This window comes from Pelodiscus sinensis, chromosome 2 (assembly GCF_049634645.1).
Source record: "Pelodiscus sinensis isolate JC-2024 chromosome 2, ASM4963464v1, whole genome shotgun sequence".
Lineage (NCBI taxonomy): Eukaryota > Metazoa > Chordata > Testudines > Trionychidae > Pelodiscus > Pelodiscus sinensis.
The window spans coordinates 77715619-77736200 of NC_134712.1; the positions used below are offsets into that span (position 1 = coordinate 77715619).

The 20582-nt window shown below is 43.9% G+C and overlaps 2 protein-coding genes across 5 annotated transcripts in view; one reads left to right on the plus strand and one right to left on the minus strand.

Annotated features, from left to right (window-relative positions):
* LAMA3 (laminin subunit alpha 3) overlaps positions 1-9059 on the minus strand; it is a 195106-nt gene extending 186047 nt beyond the window's left edge. For all 4 annotated transcript variants that reach the window (XM_025181720.2, XM_075920832.1, XM_014570532.3 and 1 more), the window contains exons 1-2: positions 8216-9059; positions 567-719 (exon numbers count right to left, since the gene is read on the minus strand). In XM_025181720.2, coding sequence (XP_025037505.2) covers positions 567-719; positions 8216-8479 — 417 coding nt within the window. In that variant the 5' untranslated portion in view covers positions 8480-9059. The remainder of the gene's footprint in view (positions 1-566; positions 720-8215) is intronic.
* A 6094-nt stretch (positions 9060-15153) lies between these two features.
* The window catches only part of ANKRD29 (ankyrin repeat domain 29), a 50452-nt gene continuing 45023 nt past the window's right edge, over positions 15154-20582 (plus strand). Inside the window, exon 1 of the mRNA XM_075920862.1 lies at positions 15154-15169. The gene's annotated coding sequence lies outside the window, so the exon portion shown is untranslated. The remainder of the gene's footprint in view (positions 15170-20582) is intronic.

The following is a 20582-nucleotide window of genomic DNA, read 5'->3' on the forward strand; positions in this document are numbered from 1 at the left end:
AATTTGTCGGGCCCTAAATAGTTATATTAGTACCCAGCTATCCGCGTCTGTTGTATCTTTCTTTCTGGGCTGCTCTACATCAATAGTTTTCTTCTTTTAAGACAGGGTCCACCAGAGAACAGAAAGCCTCCTGTGGATGGTTAATGGACTCCACCTGAGGCTAAAGTAATCCTCTTCCAGCTATTTTCATCAAGAGACAGTGCAGCATGAATTTCCCCTTGAGCCATGTGGGAAGGGTTATGGAATAAAAGGCAGCGACTGAATTTCAGGGAGCTGATCCTGTGCTGCATAAGATTCATGAATTATGTTTAGATTCCAGTGATGCCAATACAGAACAATCAATATAGTGTCTGTGGCAAGAAGCCCCAAGAAACATACCTGAGAAAGATAATTGCTTAAGTAAAGTTAAATCTGTAACAATCACAGAACATAAACCACAAAAGAATCACATGGTGGACCAAGATTCTCAATTCAAACATTTTTATCTTGCTACTTTAAAGCCTTCATATTGAAATAGAATACAATCAGACCCATTAACCTTCCCCATGAAAAGTTCATGTACTCACCTGTCCAAGGTCTAAAGTGACATTGACTTCATTATACTTTAAGCCTAAAGAGAGAGGAGGACTTTGCCACCAACGTTCAGTTCCGTCAATAGCATTGGTTATTGGGTGAGCTTTATTGGGATCTCCTGCATTGCAATAGTCACAAAACTGTCCCTGAAAAACACCAAAACAAAAGATTTATGCTTAGTTTGATCTAACTGAGAATCAGACACCTCTCTCCATGAAATAACGAATGATGGCTACTACTGCACTATAATATTGAGACAGGGCTTTGACTAGACTTTCTTAAGTGTTGTTGTGGGGTGTTTTGTTTTGCTTTGCTTTGCTTTTGCATGGTATATTTCTGGTTTATATGTAAAGATACTTACCTAATAATTAAAATGGAATGCATAATTAAACCACAAGCATTCATTTTCTTATTTATCATAAACAAACCTCCTTCCAAAGAATCTGCAGTAGAGCAGTGGATATTAATAATTTTACTGATATTCCAGTGAAATTATCAAAACCCACTTATGTAATGTTCTTAATTAAGATATACACACACAAGCCCCAAATAAGCACTGCACTTCATTCAAGAAAGTACTTTGGCCTACATCCACAAGGGTATTTATGTACCTAACTCTTATTGAAATCATTTAATTTTAAGCACATTCTCAAATCCTACACGTTTGTTAAAGTTGCCATCATGTGTCGTCATTATGTTTCAAATATTATAATCCATTCACTGGAGCCAAAACTTTAAAGGGATTTCAAAGTGGTTGCATCCTGAATTTTGCATGTGGACTTCTGAACTAGCTGATAACAGGGTAACATTACAGACAACCCTCTACTGACTAAAGAGTGGCAGATTCTGAAGTGTGCCCCAGTTCTACTGACCTAACTCCCAGTGCAGGCAATGCTAAGTTGAATGGAGAGTTTCTCCCATTGACATAGCTACTTCCCCTCAGGGAGGAGGAATACCTATGCTGAAGCTCTCCTGTCAGAGCAGATAGCATTTTCATTGAAGTGCTACAGCACCACTTTAGAGACAAGTGTAAAACCCTAAAAAAGGTGAACTGTGTTAATAAAAGTGGGAAATGTTGTTAAAACTGGCATAAACAAGGCCTAAAGTAGATATTAACTTATACTCAAAATTTTCCTCAAGTTCTGTCTGGGTCCGGAAGCATAATATGTTTTTGCGTTCAATCATGAACTTTTGACAAAATTCACCCCAAGGCAATCATAAAAAAAACATGTAAATCTGGAGTGATTCCTTTTAGGACAATTAGAGCGTCCCAATAGATCCTCAGTTATTTTCAGAGGCTGCTATCCAGCTCTTTCAATACATAATTAAAACCAAGTTCTGGAGATCACCTTTCTCTCTCTGATGATATCATATAAATCCTATTGTACATTAAAGGAATAATACTGAATACTCTTTAGAAATCTAATTGGCTTGTAATTTGGCTGCTAATAGGGTTAACAAAGCTATATTTTTCCTTCATAAAACTATGGAAATAATGTTAGTCAGTTAAATTAGTAAAATAAATTTCCCAAGATTTCTCTCCCCATTACATTCAACTCCATTCATTACTTTTTATATACCCTACCTGCCTGCTCCTAAATTTTTCCATCTTATTCATATATCAGATTATCATTTTGCCTCTTAATTCTGCTATACTTAATTTTCTGAACACTTCACTTACATTTTGCATTAAGAGCCTTTTACTCAGGACCATTATGTGGGCTTTAAAGTATATTTTTTCATTAGTACATAATAATTTGGCTGAAAAGCTAAGTATAAAATAACTTTCCAAACAGAAAAATGGCAGAGAAGGAAGTTTAAATAACATTTTTTCACTATGCACACATCAGCTTTTTCCCCTTATGTGTCCTTTCAAGTTAAAATTATTCTGATTCAGACACAATAAATATGCGTTCTGAGAACTTACAGAGACATTAAAATAAAAAAAAAACTTTCAGTCATCTCTGTCCAGATCAAATCTGAATCGCTTTAAAGCAATAAACTTGGACAGACCCTTTGCCTTACACAAGTTTTTGTAGAATCTGGATCTTTGTCATGAAAAAGAAAAGATTTTTTAAAGAAAGGCTTGTATCCCACACCCTGCAATCCTTACATTCAGACTGCAATTTATTTCAGTCTAAATAAGAGAGAATGACTACTACCAATGTTTATACATCAATCATTCTAAGGTCTTGATTATGCTAAACTACTGCAGCTCCACTAATGACCTACTCTATTCAGCTATAATTGACTCAGGGGTAAAAACACTAATGCCATCATTCCTACTCTTCTACCCTCACCTTTACTACCACAGATGCAGTTGACCTAGTGTTAGTGCACTGGCAGGAGACTTCCCAAAAAAGGCTAGTGTAGACACAATCTTACCTATGGAACATGCTGTGGTATCTGAGAGTTGTGAACATATATGGAGTTCACTGTATACACCGAGATTATAACAAAGGCAGCCCATTAACCTTGTCTATACCAGAACATTTTGTACCTGCCATTAACAAAAGGTGCAGCAGCACAATGTCAACAGATGGTTAGCACTCGTGACACAAGGCTAAGGTTGTCACTATTTCAAGAATTCTTCATCCAAGACTTATTGCAGTGTTGAAAACGATTTAGTCCTGTCTATACTAGCATTTAAACCATTGTCCACCGGCAGCTACCCCTGATTCTGACAAGAAACAAATGTGCTTTTGCATACAATGCTACAGACTTCATGAAAAATAACTAGTCTGAGTTTGTGTCAAACAATACTGTGCTTCTCAGCCTGGGTCCAGGCTTAACTCTTGAGAATGTCAAGGGTCATTTAGAAAAAAAATACGTGGTCAAATCCCCATGTACATAGGCTGATGAACTGGATCCAGGGATTACATGACAACATGATGCTCCTCCACTCATGCTACAACCTTTTTACTTATGTACAAAGAAGCAAGGTAAACCAGGGTGCTACTGTAAACTCAGGCTGTACATTAGTGTTGTTGCCACTGTAGGTCCAGCTTGCATATTGCACTAAGGATTAGTGATACCATTTTCTATCACAATTAGAGAAAATATGCAATAGTGACCAGACAGCAAGTTTTTATTACAATATTAAAGCATAAGCCTTTAAAAAATTCCATGTATGTACTGGTCAGACTAGAACTATACAACAATAGCTTTGTTTTAACACAATTCTTGCTAGGGTAGTTTCATGCTCTGGTGAGAGCCTTAAAGATGAGAGTGAACAGAAAACTGAATAAGGAATATAAAATGCATTTTGTTGGAAGATGGGTTATTTTAAAGAAACTGCATCACTTGAAGATCTAAACTCAAGATTTAGTAATTTTCCCAACACATAATTCAAAGAATGATCCTGAAACAGCTGGAGTTTCAGTTATGTAAAGAACATTCCACCAGACTTGCCAACAAGACAGAGAGTGAGAAATGAAGGAAAATAAATTGTTGGTCAAAGCATTCTCCCTTGCCTCCCTCTGGCAAGATCTACAGGCATTCCACCCTGAATCCTTCGGGTCAACTGCACGTGTCTCAATTTCAAGAAATTGAGCCTTGAGACATTGTTTGATTTTGGCTTGAATTCATCACCAGGACAGGTGTGCATTTGCTAGTGCTTTCAATATCCTCGTCTCTTGCAGTTATTCCAACTGCGCAGAATGGAGATCTCAGTTAGAAAGCTGCATGCAATTGCAGCAAGAAAGCTATGGAAGTATGCTAATGTGCCAAGTTGACACCCAATGAAGATAAAGGTCCTATCTACCCTATAGAAAAGAATAGGGTTGCAAGACTTGGTTATACCATGATAATTTCTGCCAGTTATGTGCCCTGCAGCAGGCCAGGTCTGCTACCAAACACTAATTCATATCTGCACACTACCCCTATTAGTCAACCCCAGACATGCCCCTTATCCATTATTTGGAATCACTGAAATGCACAGCATTGCACTAAGTCTATTCCCTGAAAATCATCCTAGTTTAGTGAATGGCCCATTACCAATATGCTGAGAAAGAGAAATACACTGTACACTATACTGTAGGTTGGACAGTGCTTTTCAGACTCAGCTTATGTCAGGTAGTTGAGTGACTCACCAAGAATTCTTAATGGAGCTCCCTGAGAGCACAAACTCGAGTAAACACTACACTACGCATTGAAACTGTGCACTAAGGGTGCCAGGCTAGTGTCAGAGAGCAACGGTGGGGTTCCTCCTAACCCTCTGTGGGGGATGCGACTGATGGCACTAGCATAGAGCAGTGATTCCAGTCCCTATTCACTTTGTGGTGAACTGAGGATAAGAATGGGAGCTCCGTGGCCCATCTCCCCTGGCACTTACAAACTTGTGCAGGGGCAACCACAATCAAGTCTTGTACAAACATCAATAAGGCATAACGGATGGAGTTAAGGGCAGAGTATCCACCTCAAATTGGAATTTTCTTCTTATTGTGGCTCTTATCAATATAAGCTTTAAACTTATCTAAAGGAGTGTGATGCTCGATCTGTGAGTTTTTTAAAGGCTTAGCTAGGGCACTACCAATTTCACAGCTGTGAAAAATGCCTCGTGGACCATGAAATAAGTCCTTTCCCATGAAACCCACCTCCAAGCGCCTGCCCTGCTGCAGGATGCTGTCTGAAACTGGGCAGCAGCCTGAGGTTCCTGCAGCTGGAGGAGACTTGTGGAATTGAATAGTATCTTCTCTGTGCTGCTGGGAGTGCCCCATTAAAGGGGATTTCCTAGCTCTGACTAAGCAGTCCATCTCCTTCATTGCTGCCAGGGATGAGGGGAGATCAGACAGATCCACCTCTGGGTGCTTTCCCCTGCTGTAGGACACTGTTTGGGACTGGGCAGCAGCCTGAGGTTCCTGTAGCTGAGTGTGTGACAAGGGTTGCAGAGAGCAAGTATTATTCTTCCAATCTGGTCAGAACTAGGAGCAAGGAGCACTTAGGTGGGGTGCTGCCAGCAGCACAGGGAAGATCAGACCCACTTCTACCTCTGGAACCTCCTGAGGTCACAGGAAGCTCTGTGGTTGCTGCCTTCAGAGTCCATCTCTGAGGACAGCAAAGAAGGGAGGGTGGCAATCCCATGGCCTCCCTACAACAGGTGTGTGACACACACACACCCAATCTCCTTTTGGTTCGGGACCCTATGGTTATAATACCATGACATTTCAGGTTTAAACAGTGTGCTTGTTTAATCTTATTAGGTAAGATTTCATAGGTATTTAATTCACTTTTGTCCATTTTTGCAAGTCTAACTATGAAGATAGACAATCTTCCCTTATGTAACATGTATTTGAATTTGAAAGGTGTTTGATAATATGTATATTGTGATCTTATCACATTTTCTGTGGCTGGATTTTCTGGCCTTTTGAAAGAATCTTCAACTCCTCTTGAACCAGAACAGCTGCTGGTAATCTACAGAAGTATTCAGGTTAAGTATCTCAATGGAGCTTTGTTAAAAAATGGAGAGAAATGCTTCTGTATGCACATTTATACAAACAGTGAAAGAAGCACAACTTGTTTTCTTGAGCCAGGGCTGAGTTATCAGTAACTCTTCCAGGAATTTGGATCAGGCACAAACCACAACTGGCCACTAACCCAAGACCTGTAAGGTAAATATTTAACAAAGAGAACTCTGCTTCTCTCTGTCCTCTCCCTACATACATTAAAATCTCATTAATTCACACTTACAAGTGGATATTAGTATACAAAAATACAAAAGACAAGAGAGCAAGACTACTGCACCACAAATTCACTGTGTTTACTTTTCTGATTTTGTTTACTTATCTGATATGTCATAGAATGTTAGTATGAGATCACATTACACTATTCTGCTATTAAAGCACTTCTGAGAAATTGGGAGAGATTACTAAATTTTCCTGTTCAAATTATGTAGTGTTTCTGTGTTAACGGAGTAGCAAACAAAAAGATTCAGCTGAATAAGTAATGAAGAACAGATAGGCTTATATGTAAAGCACAGAACTAAGAGCCAAGGTATTCCTGCCTGTGTCAAACTTCCTGTGACCTTGGTCAAGTCACTTAATCTGCTTCCTGGTTTTCCCATCTGTAAAACAGAATGTTGTGTAAATTGTTAGTATTGGTAAAGCATTTTGAGATTTCCTGATGGAAGACATTAAAGAAATACAAAGTAAATTGAGAATAGATGATAGTGTGATATGGAAAAAAGGTAATACAGTATTGATAAATTGAGGATAGCACACCCTCTTGATCTCTTACCCAGCCCTTCTATCAATAGTAGCCACGCCCATAACTCTGTAAAAGCTTCTTTAAATTCTATTTTAACTCTTTCTCTCTCCCCCTCATACTTCTATTCCATAACAAAGTCCTAGAATGCTTATCAAGCTTTCTCCACCATCTGTCCTGTACTAATGTACCGTCAGAGCTGATACTGCCCGTCCATTACATAGGATCACAGTGGTTAATGTTTCTTTTTCCTACCCTCCTGACAAACAAGTTTACACAAGTTTCTGCCAAACCACCTGGGAAAAGTGTATTTCTCTTAGCTAGTCAATGAGAATTTTCCTTTCTGGTTTTCTTTTTGTAGCTGTCATTGAGTGCACCTAGGTCTCATGACCAACTAGGCTAATTCAGCAGCTGCAGCTTTATCATCATCCTTTTCTACCACCGCTGCCCTCACCTGCTCTTCTCACAGAAACCTTCCCTTCTCCTCCCCCACCCCAACTCCCACAGGAATCACTGGCATCATCTCACAAGCTGCTCAAGGGGTACATTATGAGGTTCAAGATTCAGAACTTGCAAAAACCAGAACATGTGTTAGGGTTTCTTCATACACCTTAGAAAGGCACTTTCCCAGCCACAGTTCAGAGGTCCCTTCCCTGATGCAGCAATTACCCTGCCAGCATTGAAGAACTGGGGAGGAACAAGAGTGAAAGCCTTAATGCATGGGATCTACTCTGCCTAACCCTTGCTTCTTCAGAGCTTGGGAGGAATCAGGGGAGCAAGGTGATCTTGTGGCACTAACCCCTGCACCAAACAGCTTAGCAGGCTGGGGGGAGAGGGGGAGGACGACTGCTGTCCAAACTGTATTAAGAAAAACTAAGGAAGAGGAATTGGGCAACTGGGCTCCTTCCCTCAGCACAGAGCAACCCAGGATCCAGATGCTACAGCGGAGACACTTACAAACACGCAGGGAAGCACAGCTTCAAGCTGACTGGGGATTTAGCAGGAGGCCAAACCACATTGCACTGAGATACAATTTGGGGGAGCGGGGTTCCCGAGTGTTCCCCGAGCGCAGCGGCGCTGGATCCTGAGCGCAGGCTGCACGATGCTAACCCGGCTGCAGGCTACTTCCTAGAGGAGGGCCGCCCACCCCCAGCCTATGGGGGAGGTGAGAAGCCGATGGGGGCACTTTGCAGGGCGGGCCCACGCGACCCTGGCCCTCCTAGAGCTCGACCCCCAGCCGCTCCCATCCCCACGCAAACTCTCGCTGGGGCAGGGGAAATCTCGCCACGCGGAGCGCCAGCAGGGGAAGGAGCCCAGCGCTGCCCCGGCGCGTACCTGTCCCGCTTCCCCAGGGCGGGCAGCCCGTGTTGGGCCATGCCCCCCCGGAGGCCCCTGGCCCGTGCGGCCGGCCGGGGGTCCCCGCCGCGGCCAGGGCAGGTACCTGGATGGTGTGTCCCGCGGGGGCGGCGGCCGGCCCTCCCACCAGCTTGCAGTACAGCTCCAGCCGGGGCCTGCCGCCCCGCTCCTCCTCGCCGCAGGTGGCCGTGGCCCGGATGCTGGCTGTCTCGGCCAGGTTGAAATAGGGCGGGTGGAGGCTGAGCCCGAGCGCCCCGGAGTCGGGCGGCCCCCGCTGGGCAGCCGCGGGGCGCAGGGCGAAGAAGCGGGAGAAGAGCACGAGGAAGAGCCCGGCGCCCGCCGCTGCCATGCTCAGCGGGCTCCCCGGCTCCTGCCCGCGCTTGTCCCTCCCTGGCGCTGATGGGGCAGCCGGAGGTGGCAGGCGCGTTCTGCCGCCCGGCCCGCGGAGCCGAGGAGACTGACAACACCCCCCTCTGGTGCACGGCGCGAGGCACGCAGGGCAGCAGACGCAGGAGGGCTCCTGGCTTGTGAGGAGGCGTGAGACATGCAGGAAATATTTCGGTCCTGAGGACCAGGAGGGGAGAGGCCTCTTTCTGCTGGACGGAAAAACAGTGGCTGATGACTAGAGATGGGGCTCCCCATGGGGGAATCTGGCTCCCAAGCCATAGAGCTTGGAAGAGGAATCAGAGAACACTAGAACTGGAAAGGACCTGGCCAGATCATCAAGTCCAGTCCCCTGCCCTCACAAGGGCTGCCTTTACCGTGAGGCGAACTGAGGCTGCCTCAGGTGCCTATCATTTACCCCATACTTGGTCCGTGATGTGTACGTACTTAGAATACTTCAGTAGTGATTCAGGAGGAGTTAAGTACTGCAAAACTTTATGAGGGCTTTGCTATATGCCATGCAGCACTTGTTTGTACTGAGGATATCCCTTAGATCAGCCAACAGTCAATGATTCTGGCTGCATATCAACAGTGCCACCCACGTGTTTCTGGGTTGCTTGCCACTGTAGCTGTTAGTGCTAATGATGGCCAACACCCATTTGTGGGAGAGTACATTCATTTTTAACACAGAAAAAGTTCTCATTCATTTACATAGGATGTCCTGGGTTCAAATACAACAAAATCTGATTTTCTTCTCTCCGCAGATAATGACCATTTCTCCTCAAGAGCAGTTTACAGGTTTCTTACACCCTAAAGAAAGAGGGTTTTTTTGTCTCATTTCTTCATTATATACCAGCTCCTATGAGAGTTCAGGTTATCCAACAGTATTAGAGGTTTGGATCACAAAAGCCATAGGAATATAAATTATTATTGAAATTTCTTGGTTCAAATGCTCCATCAAAGAAGGAGAGACATCATGTTATTTTAAGAACATCAGGTGGTCTTTTCAATCCATTTATTGGTGCTGTTAGGAGGCTTGGCTTGTATCCACTAGACCCAATAGAAATCTAGAACTATCAGATGTTGGTATCTTTAACATGCATAGCCACTATGCATAGATGACTCGTGGTAGCACTGGGGAGGTGCACTGCCCCGCTGTGCCCCTGCCAAAATTTTAATTGCTAAATGGGGTACTCCCACATGCCCCCTCCCTGTCCCTCTAAACTACCTAGTCTGTGCCGCGTGTAGCCGCGCGGCACGGAGTCCGCACTAGCGGACATTTAAAAATGGCGGCGCCCGGCTTTATGCAAATGAAGCCCGGGAAATTCAAATCCCGGGCTTCATTTGCAACTCCGGTTGCCTACATTACCGCCCTAGTTCGAACTAGGGTGGTAGTGTAGACATACCCTAAATGTGTGTCATCTGCAAATGTTGCCACCTAACTGCTTATCCCTTTTTCAAGACCATTTATGAATAAGTTTAACAGCAGTGGTCCAGGCAGACTCCTGGAGCACACCACTATTTATTCCTACTCTTTTTTGTCCTTATCTTTTAAGTGGAGCACCAGGCAATTTTTTCATGATCACCTAACCATCCCTCAATTACTTTAATGGCAAGCCTTTTGTTATCTTAATCACCCTGCAAGGGGAGCAGTGCAAGCTCTAATGCAGTTAACAGCTGCCACTAGAGCATGAGCTTTAAGCAGATCTCAAGTATGAAATCCAGGGTTAAAACTTTAGGGGGGACTACAGACTCCCCTGGGTCCACATGAATGGCACCCTTGCAGAGGAAGCAGTAGAGGAGGCTCATGAGTTAAGGAAGGAAACTACTGACTCCTTTCTAGTGGCATGTGTTGTGGGGCTGAAAGCCAGGCCTTTACCGTGCTCCTAGAGAGGCAAGGATTTGGTAGAAGTGACTCAGGGTGTAAGCTGGGTGGTACTCTTGACCAAGTTGAACATCCAAACTGCCTGCCCCAGAGCCTGGTGGAGCAGGAGGTTCTGTGTTCCCCTACTGCCAAACCCAGCATTTAAGGCACTAAATGCCACTGCCAACTAAGGATGTTAAATTTCAATTAATCAGCTAATCAAGTAGTCTTGAATTTCCATCAACTAGTCGATAAAGGGGAGGTGGGGCACTCGCTATCCCAGCTGCTCTTCTGCCTTTTAAATGTAGTAAGAGCCTCCCACGGGGCTCTTGCTACATTTAAAAGGCAGAGGCACAGTGGGGAATGGGGCAGTCCCTGCTCACCCCAAATTCTGACTGATGTGCTTCTGCCTTTGAGATGTACTAAGAGCCCCATGGGTGGCTTTTACAACATTTAAAAGGCAGAAGAGCAGCCGGGATAGCAGGATAGTAAGTGCCCCACCTCCCCTTGTTGACTAATCAAGTGGTCGATTAGCCAGGCTAGCACCGTAACCACTGGACCATCCTTCCTGTCCTTACCAATGCATCTCAATGAGTCTCATCAAATGCCCACTTCTTGGAGAACCAGATCAGCTGTGTTAGTCTGGGCAGTTCCTGACTTCAGTTTCATATGGACCAGATGTTCCACACCTTCCATTAATGTCATTTATTAACTCTGTTGTGAAGTGCAGGTCTGAGGACAGTGTGAAGTGCAGGTCTGAGGACAGAATCTGACCCTTATAAATTAGCATTTTCCATCTAAATTTCATTTGGGAAAGTTACATTTATTCAGGAAAAAGAAAAGAAAGGAAATGTTCATATTGAATCATCCTACCTTTGATGAATCAATCCACCTCTCAGCGGTGATACTAGAAATAGACACTGGCACTCCTGAGTAATTTTAAAAAATTAACTCTTTACTTAATCTTTGACTAATCTTTCTAATCAGATATGAATAAATGTGAATGGGTGTTTAATATTAACTTGTTTTTACATTCCACATAAATTACAAAGTCAGAACAGAATCAAGCAATCAAAGTTGTACCCCCATTTGAACTAAAAGGTGAATAATGGGCTTAATCCTCTGATGAGCTGAAATGCTTTGTTAAATAGGGATACAGAGTTGCCAATTTTGGTTGGACATATTCCTGGAGGGTTCATCACATGACATAACTTTCATTCCTGAAGACTCTAGGACAATCCTGGAAGGCTGGCAACCATAATAGCAGAGGATTTAATCACCTGCTTTAAGTTAAGTGGAGAACTTACATGCTTTGCTGAATTGAAGCCTGAAGAAAATGCTTAGCTTTAAGCACATGAGTAATTCCACAGAAGTCAGTGGGACCATGCACATGTTTAAGAGCCAGGAGTATGCAGATGGGAGCAAGCAGGGGAACAGGCTGCAGAGAGGAGAGCAAGCTCCTGCTGGGACAGAGGTTGAGGGGCGTTAATGGTGGAAAGAGTGAGTTCCTGCCAGAGCAGGGGGGAGGGAATATGCCCCCTCAAAAGATGTCAAAGCACAGCCCTGTTAAGAGATTTGCTGGATCAGGTCAGAGGGCTCGGTATCTTGCAGCACTGATCATATAAGGCAAAATTCTGCCGGCACTGAGTGAACAGGAGTTTTGACATTGACTTCAGCCGAGTCAGCATTTCACCCATAATGGCTAAACAGTTTTATACCAGGAGACAGTAGTTCCCTGGTATCCTCCAAACTATCCCAGCTACAGATAGGGTCCAAATAAACCAATAGATATGTCCAGCTGTAACCTTTGGTAGTGATGGTGACTGGGTTGACATTTGCAGCTGGTGTCCATCTCTAATCAGAACACACAACAGCTAATCAAAGACTGTCTAAACAAATTACATTTGATTGTCCTTTGTGGGGCTACGGACCTTACTAGAGCTGGTCCCATTTTATTTTAATACGAACATACATAAGGGCCCAACCCTTCTGTCATTTGAATGGGAGGCAAATGACCAATTGGGAAGATGATTGGAAGCTAAGCTTCTGTTTGTACTTTTGTACCCAAGAGAAATGTTTTATAGCCAGTATGAAAACACTGGATTATGTATACATTTTAATCATTGGCTGATGTACTTACAAATGCTATTTTCACATTGATCAAAGTGCTATATGCTCTGCTAAGGGTTTTTTGTTTATTTGTTTTTAATGGATTTCCTTCTTATTCCTGGCTTTCCATTTCTTTACTGGGAGCTGTTTAATTGATTTGAAATTCCAAAACATGAAAGGCTCTTCTCTGAGTATCCCGGCCAGGCACACCCTGCTCCTTTGTCTGGGAAGCTCATTTTCATTATTGTTGACTCCTGTCCTGTAGGCCTGAGTCAACCAACCAAATATTTGAAGGGAAAATAAAATGTTTCATCTCTTGCATTCCTGTTCTTTCCTCTGTTGCTGACAGTGCGCTCATCTGAGGAAGCAGGTTTCATCCACAAAAGCTCATGATACTATATATTTTTGTTAAAAAAGATGGTTCCCCCCAGCACCAGCTCCGTGGTGCTGCCTGCTCTATCAGAGACAGCAGCACAAGCTGGGGAGGAGGCTGCCATGAAGCAGACTGATTGCGGCGGGCCCAAGCTCCCCATGGAGAGAGGCTGCTCAGCATCCCACAGAGCCTGGGCCAGCTGCAGACAGAAGCTGCTTTGCAGCAGCAGTCAGCCTCTGTCTATGGGGAGCTCAGACCCCCATGGACAGAGGCTGCTGCCACCCTGAGCTGGTGTCCTGGATCAGAGGCAGCACAGAGCAGCAGGCAGCCGGTCAGTGAGGGAAGTGGGTTTTTAAACTGGCTCCTCTTGTGGACAAGCTCTGCTTGCCACCCCAGCTGCTGCCTCTAATACAGAGGCAGCAGTGCAGGGTAGCAGGATTCTCCCCGGGAGTGAGACCAGGAGTGCACTGGCTGCCAGCCCAGCCCCTGGGGACTACTAAGATTTCATGCAGTTACACAACTACTCAATGACACAATATCTAATATCGCAACTAGCTATGCTGACCATATGACCTGGATTTCCCAGGACTGTCCTCATTTTCAATACTCTGTCCCTGTGTCCCCATCAAATAGTGAAATGTCTTGAAATCCCCACCGGACATTTCATTACTTGATGGGGACACCGGCTTGCAGAACGAAGTGACTGAGTCCATGCACTGTCACTGCTCCTCGCATGGTAGGACTCCTCCCTCTCCCTCCCTCCGCCCCCTCCCCCCCAAATGTGTAGGCGGCTCCACTGGAGCTTTGCTGGCTAGGGTGGGCTTCCAGTGGCATGCAGTTTCTGTCCCCACTGAGACAGCCCCAGCTCCACAGGCCTGGGCAGGAGCTCTCACAAACAGTGCTTAAAGGGGCAGCAGCAAGCGCATCCCATCTTGTTTCTGGGCAGTCCCTGAGCCCAGCACAACTCTCAGGCAGGACAGGTACCTGCTTATGCTTAGTGCCTGCATGGTCACTTTCTCTTTACCAGCCACCCACTGCCCCACCACCACTGTAAAGGCTCCTTCCCCACTCTGGCATGATAAATGCAGAAGTGGGGGCCCGCAAAAGTACCCCAAAACCTAATCTACCAGGCTCTGTTATAAAACTTCCCCCCAAAATCTTAACCTAGATTTTGGGGATAAAACTCTGCTGACACCACCCAAGTAATGATAAAGACTACTTGGGAAATCTCACCCCTAAAGTACAAACCAGGACACAAAAATTAACCAATACCAGGTTAATAAAAAGAAAAAAAATAACTTTTTATTGTCACCACAACGTTCCTGTTGCAAGCATGACTAAATGGAAAAGTCACAAGTAATACTCATGGGGAAACTTCACCATGGCCCTAGAACTTAGTTACAAAGGAAAGCAAACATATTTTTAAAAAATGCACAGACATCAGATCCCAATTCCCAAACCATAAAACAATAAAACCCGATGGATTCATCTAAACTTTACCCACTCTTCTGTAAGTAGAAGAGTCTATTATTGGAGGGCAACATTCTGTCTGACTCCCTCAGTAGCTGGAGAGAAACTGCCCAGGACAAAGGAGGGAAAAAACCAAAAATTCCTTTGTCCCAGTTTGAAATTCCTACCTACATTCCTATTGGCTGAATCTACCTGATTAAGGTAAGGTTAACTCCTTAGTTCCCAGGCTGCTGGCTAACCCTCATGATCATGACAACCATGCAGCCCCTCCTTGACCCTGCAGGACTTTCCCCATTGCGCAGGGCCCCCAGTCCAGCTGTACAGCCTTCTCCTTCACAAAACTGCTTGTTTGGTGTTACAGCGGCCGCTGCTGCCAGGAGGGGAGAGGGGCTGGTGTAGAGAAAGAAGCATTTGCAGACAGAGGCAAAAGGCATCAAGGAGCCCCTCCCGGACTTCAGCACTTTTCAGCCGCCACCTAAGCTCTGGCAGGGCTGCGTGGAACCCGGCTAGGGTGCTGCCACCCCCACAGGACACACTCAGGCTTGGCAAGTGCCCTCTGCTCCATGCACTGCCACTCTCTTCCCCCCCCCCCCAACCCTCCGCACCCTGCTGAGGAAATGGCAATGAGCCTGGTCTGGCAGGGAAGGTCGGGGTTTCTTCACACACACATCCTGCCTTCCCAGCAGAAAGCTGGATCTGGTGCAGAAGCTTCATGGCTGTGCCAGGATCCCTGCTGTGTGTAGGGGGGGAGCTGAGTTCCCTCCCACTTCCCACCTGGCTGGGGGAACAGAAGTGTGCTGTCCAGAGGCTTTCCCCACTGCAACGGAGTATAAGGCCAGGTAAGCGTCCCCCCCTCATGCCTAGACCCCTGCACCTCACTCACTCCTCCCCCATGAAGACCCTGCATTCCCAGCTTGCTCTTACATCCTCCCTAGCTCATGCACCCTCCCTTCTGGCCAGATACCGTCCATCCTGGGCAGAAACCCTACCCCCAGTCTGCCTCTGCACCCTACCTGCCACCAAGACATCACAACCTCCCCCTTCTGTACTCTACCTCCCTCCCAGATCCTGCACTCCATCCCTATCCCACACATTGGCAACCTGTCCTGCACATTGAACCCCCTGTTTTGTCCCCACCCCAGAGCCTAAGGGAGTCCATAAAATGCATTAACTCTGGAATCTCAGAAAAGTAAATCTAGCCTAATGGGAAGCCCTGGATTAGGGATGTTAGGGAGTAGTTGACCATTTGATAAGCAAAAGCTTATTGAGTAGTCAAGTAGCGTATTGACTACTTGCTTTCACTCCTCCTCCCCGCTGCCTCTGAGAGGCAGCAAAGGGTGGGGACAGGAGCCGGTCCCCCCAGCACCATCTACACAGTGCCGCCTGTCCCCCTATATTAGAGGCAGTGGGGGGAGGGGAAGGAAGGCTGCCACAAAGTAGCCTCTGCCCCTAATGGGGCCCAAACCCATCCCTATTGGTAGAGGACAGTGGGGGGAGTTCTTACAGGGGGTCACCCTTTACTTCCAGTCATGTGTCCATATTGACCACAAAAGTACTATCTCCAGGGGTGGGATTTCATGTGACAGGTGGGCATGGCTAATGGGGTGAGGAGCATAGCTAATAGGGTCAGGGAATGTGGCTAACATGTCTCCATTTTTGGTTCTGAAAATATGGTCACCATACTACTAGCTAAGTGAAGATTTGGCCCAGAGCATTTCCCATAAACTCAAACTGATTCCAAACTGAAAGCATGTTAAGATCCACTGACTGGATATGGGCAAACAAGACCATAACTGAGATGCTATTATTCCTAGCTCTTGGGGCACATATAATACATAAGGTCATGTACTGTTCTCAGACTCATACAACAGATCAGGAAACGTATGAATACAATAGCAGGAAACTCCTGAGAGACAACTCAATTCGCTGCTTTGGCTGAGCTAAGTAAGGACAGATGAATAGTTAACGCCAGACTGAGTCATAAAATGTACCTATACAGTAATTCCTCATTTAACACTATAGATGCATTTCTGAAAGTGTTCGTGCTAAGCGAAAACATGCTATGCGGGAACAATTTTCCCATTAAAAGTATGGAAAAGGTGGGGGTTGCGTTTCAGGTGGTAGTGGCAAAGTCAATGTTTTGTTGGTGCTGGTTCATCCACATTAAATATCTAGCAACACAAGTCGCTGCGGTTTGTTAAAACACAAAGATAAACACGTGAGTGAGCGGAGGAGCGCTGTGACTACGTGTATTCATCCACTCGTGTATATTACCACTGTTTTACCAACTTACACTGCCGTGCAAAGTAGTCCGCCACTTGATTATTTTCGTGTTATTTTGGGGACGGTCATGTTATTCAAAAAATGTTCTCTAAAAAAAAATTGTGCTATTGCAAAAAACGTGTTAAGTGGGCACGTGTTAAACGAGTAATTACTGTATTTAGAAGAAAGAGGAGAAGGCAGGGAAAAGCTGGCAGAAGCATGCAGTAACAACCTGAATTACAATGAAAGCTGTAAAAATATTCATGAGGAAAAATGCAACATTGGGACTGGGAAGGGACAAAAATATTTTTAAACAAGCTGTATCCTTATATATCTGCAAAAATAAGACATTTAGTAACATATATAGTAAGGATGAAATTAATTCAATAGCAAAAGAGGGAGTGTGAATTAGGGTATGTCTACACTACAGGATAAGGTCAAATCAGGATACTCAATTTCAGCAACATTAATTGCATAGCTGAAGTCAAAGTACCTTAACTTTTGGCACTGTCCACACTGCAGGAAGTCGAAGTGAGAACACTTTCCTTTCAACTTCCCTTACTCCTCATGGAAGCAGGACTACTGGCATCGACCAGATTGTTCCTCTCCATTTGAATTAGCTGTCTTAACTACAGGCAAGCCCTGCAATTACGACCTAATTGGTTCCTGGAGAACCGTCGTAAATCGAGCCATCGTAAGTCAAACCCTTTTTTCCCTATGGGTGCAATGATTAAAATGGGGGTTCCATTCCTGGCCGTTTTGTCTCCTAGGAGTTATAGTCCAGGGCACCAGCTGCTCCCACAGCTGGCGGAGGGCTGTGTCAGTGGAGGCGGCAGCCAGAGCAAGGCAGTTGTAAATGTAGGGCAGTTGTATGTCTGGCAGTCGAAAGTCGGGGCTCGCCTGTAGACCCACTAATTCGAACCCTGGAAGATCGACAGCCGCAGTTTTGATCGTTCTCTGTAGTGTAGACATACCCTTTGTGCTTAAAATTGGAGACCGGACCTTAGTTCTGGATTATATTCCCAGCTCTGCCATTTATTTTCCTTGTGATCTTGGGCTAGTCAGTTAACTGCTATGGCCAGGTCAGTGCTAGCCTTTTTCTACAAATTTGCCATTTGTACCTCTCATTGGTGCAGCTGTAATATCACGGACAAGCAGAACCAAACCTGGTACCTCTGGAGCACAGTGCATGAGCCTCTACAGCTTGAGCTAAAAGCCACTTGGTTCTCAGCAAAGGCCATGGAGTACACTCATTCTTTTGCTCTGTAAGTGGTCTAAGTGACACTAAATGGGACAGTACACCACATCCAGAAAGTGTGCAGATTACTAAGCTTCACCAGTGACATCATCTGTCAGAGCACTAATACATACAGACCATAGCTTCTTTAACCACAATGTTGTCTAACTCTGTTCAGATCAGGTCCAGATGAAAAGGCAGCTAAAATGACAATTTGTCTGTCCCAACGCTCCCACCATTACTACCATTGGTGGAGATACAAATACGAGGGAAAAGAGCTAGTGGGGGTAAGGCTTCTCTGTCTCTCAATTTTCCTGTCTGCAAGAGGCAGATAATTGTACATACCTTACTGAGCTGTTGTGTTGCTTAATTAACATTTATGAAAATCTTAGAGATTCTTGGAAGAAAGGTGCTGTCTATTTACAAGTTATTACTACTACAGTCTGACAACAGAGTGAAAGCTGCATGAAGAAAATACAGGCCAGAACCACAGTCCCAGCTGATAGGGTTGCCAGATGGTTTCAGAAAAAATACTGAACCAAAAAAAAAAAACAAAAAAAAACCCCACCCACAACATGGCCCCTTTAAGAAACATGTGGTGAGGCTTTTTGGTCCTAACAAGCTGCCAGAGGCCACCCACCATCTTGCCTCCCTGTGCCGGGCCAGATAGCTCCCCTGTGGATCACAGAAAGCATTAGAGTTGTCAGGCTGCCTCTGTACTGAGCCGGACAGCCCGGTATTTTCGCCTCCTGGCTGGGAAAAAAATTCAGAAAGTACCGGACATTTTAGGTGTCCGATATTTTCTGAACTTTTTTACCAGACAGGAGGCGAAAATACCAAACTGTCTGGTTCAATACCAGACACCTGGCAACCCTACTGATGACAGAAAACAAAATAGAAGTCACTTATATTACGCAATTGGAGCTTCCAACTAGAACTAAACACACAATTTGCAACAGGTAACTTCTATTAAAGTTTTTTAAATTTCAGTTCAATTTGGCTTTCTATTTGAACTGCGTCACTCAGCTGCAATTGGTCACATAAGTCAATCTGCCATTGTTTCTGTTCTCTAACTAGAAGAGCAAAAATGCTAAATGCAGATTTCTATCATATGTGTAACATATGTGCTCGTGAAAAACTAATGTAGTTTTCTGTGATTATTTGAATGTTCAAACTAAAATTCACTTTCCATGAACACCTGTGTTATTACAATTCAATTGCACAAATATCTGTTAAAAGCAACTAGACCAGAGGAAAGAAAACAGTTGTGGCAAATTCATCCAGAAATTCAAATGAAGATTTGTGGCAATTATTTGTGCATTATTTACTCAGATACAGTGCCAATTTGCCTTTCCCTTCTAGGTCACTATCTCATATCCAATCTTCATCAGACATCAGTTAGATGTCGTACAGGGAATGGGTTAATGAGTTTGGATACGAGATAGTGACCAGGTTCTTAGCAGCCAAGTATCCTCATCATAGAAACTATGCCCAAATTTGGCACTAATTGTCCTATTGTTGACAATCTTTGCAGAGGGACCATGGTGTCAATGGTCAAAGAGATTGGTCTGCCTGCTCCTAAAGGTACTCTCTTCATAATAGGATTAAACACATTTTTAGGGTAGTGAAGGGAAGCAACTGCCTTAGTGTTGCCTTATTTGGGTCCAGTTTTGTCAGTCCTCCACTTCATGTGAGCAGTGTTTATGGGATTAGGCCCTCTGCGGATAAATATTTGATTTCAAATTTAGAGTTTGCCTGAATTCAGACCTTAGGTTTTGATTCCAAAAACTATTACTGTTATCATTACTCTTTAAAACAGCATACCAAAATCAATACCTAATGGCAAACTGTTGACATAGTGCATTTAATCATATAGTTCTTTATTTTTATAAAGATTAAGGAAGCCAGAAATACCAGCACTGACAGAATGTTACAGTCTTGTAATGAAAGGTTTGTAACAGGTCAGATAGAAAATCTAGTGTTTTATTGACTGAATTATCAGTTACTTTTGATGGGATAATGAAAATACATTTTTGTTATAATTTATATTCTTTCAGGACATTTATATCTGTTATTTTTGTGGAAAGAGGAAGAGAGATTAATTATGATTTCATATGATGATTATTAGGCTTGATGTAACCTGCATGACTCTGTAACCTGTCAGTCTAGTATAACTGACTCACTGAGAAAATGCAGTGGAAACAATATATTTTAAATGATTAACATCATACTACCTAGACGCCATTGTTCCAGCATTAGCCACCAATACAATACTGGAATGCAGATTTCATGGTATAAAGTTAAACAAATCCTAAATTTCTGCCTCTTTTGTTAAAAAATGTAATTAGTGCCTACATTTGTAATTTATCACAAATTGGTAAATGAAAACCAATTTTCACGGATGAAAACAGAACCTAGTCCTCAGCACAAACTGCTAGTCCACATTCTGACCATGGCATACTCCATCAATCTAGGTCTTGCATCTTAAGACAAATCATATTGTTAAATGAAAGAAGAAAGGCTTTAAAAAGATCCCTTGCAGCAGTTTAAGTAAATTACAATTTAAAATTAATTTTCTTTTATACTTTTGGCTCAAAGCAATTTTTCTGCATTTCTGTAATATTCCAAAAAATATGTTGATTCTAGATTAGCTAAATAATTAAAGGCATTTTATTATTTATGACAGGAAAGACGACAATGCAAGTACAGCTGTAACCAATAAAGCTATATTAAGATCTCTATTTTCTCTTAAG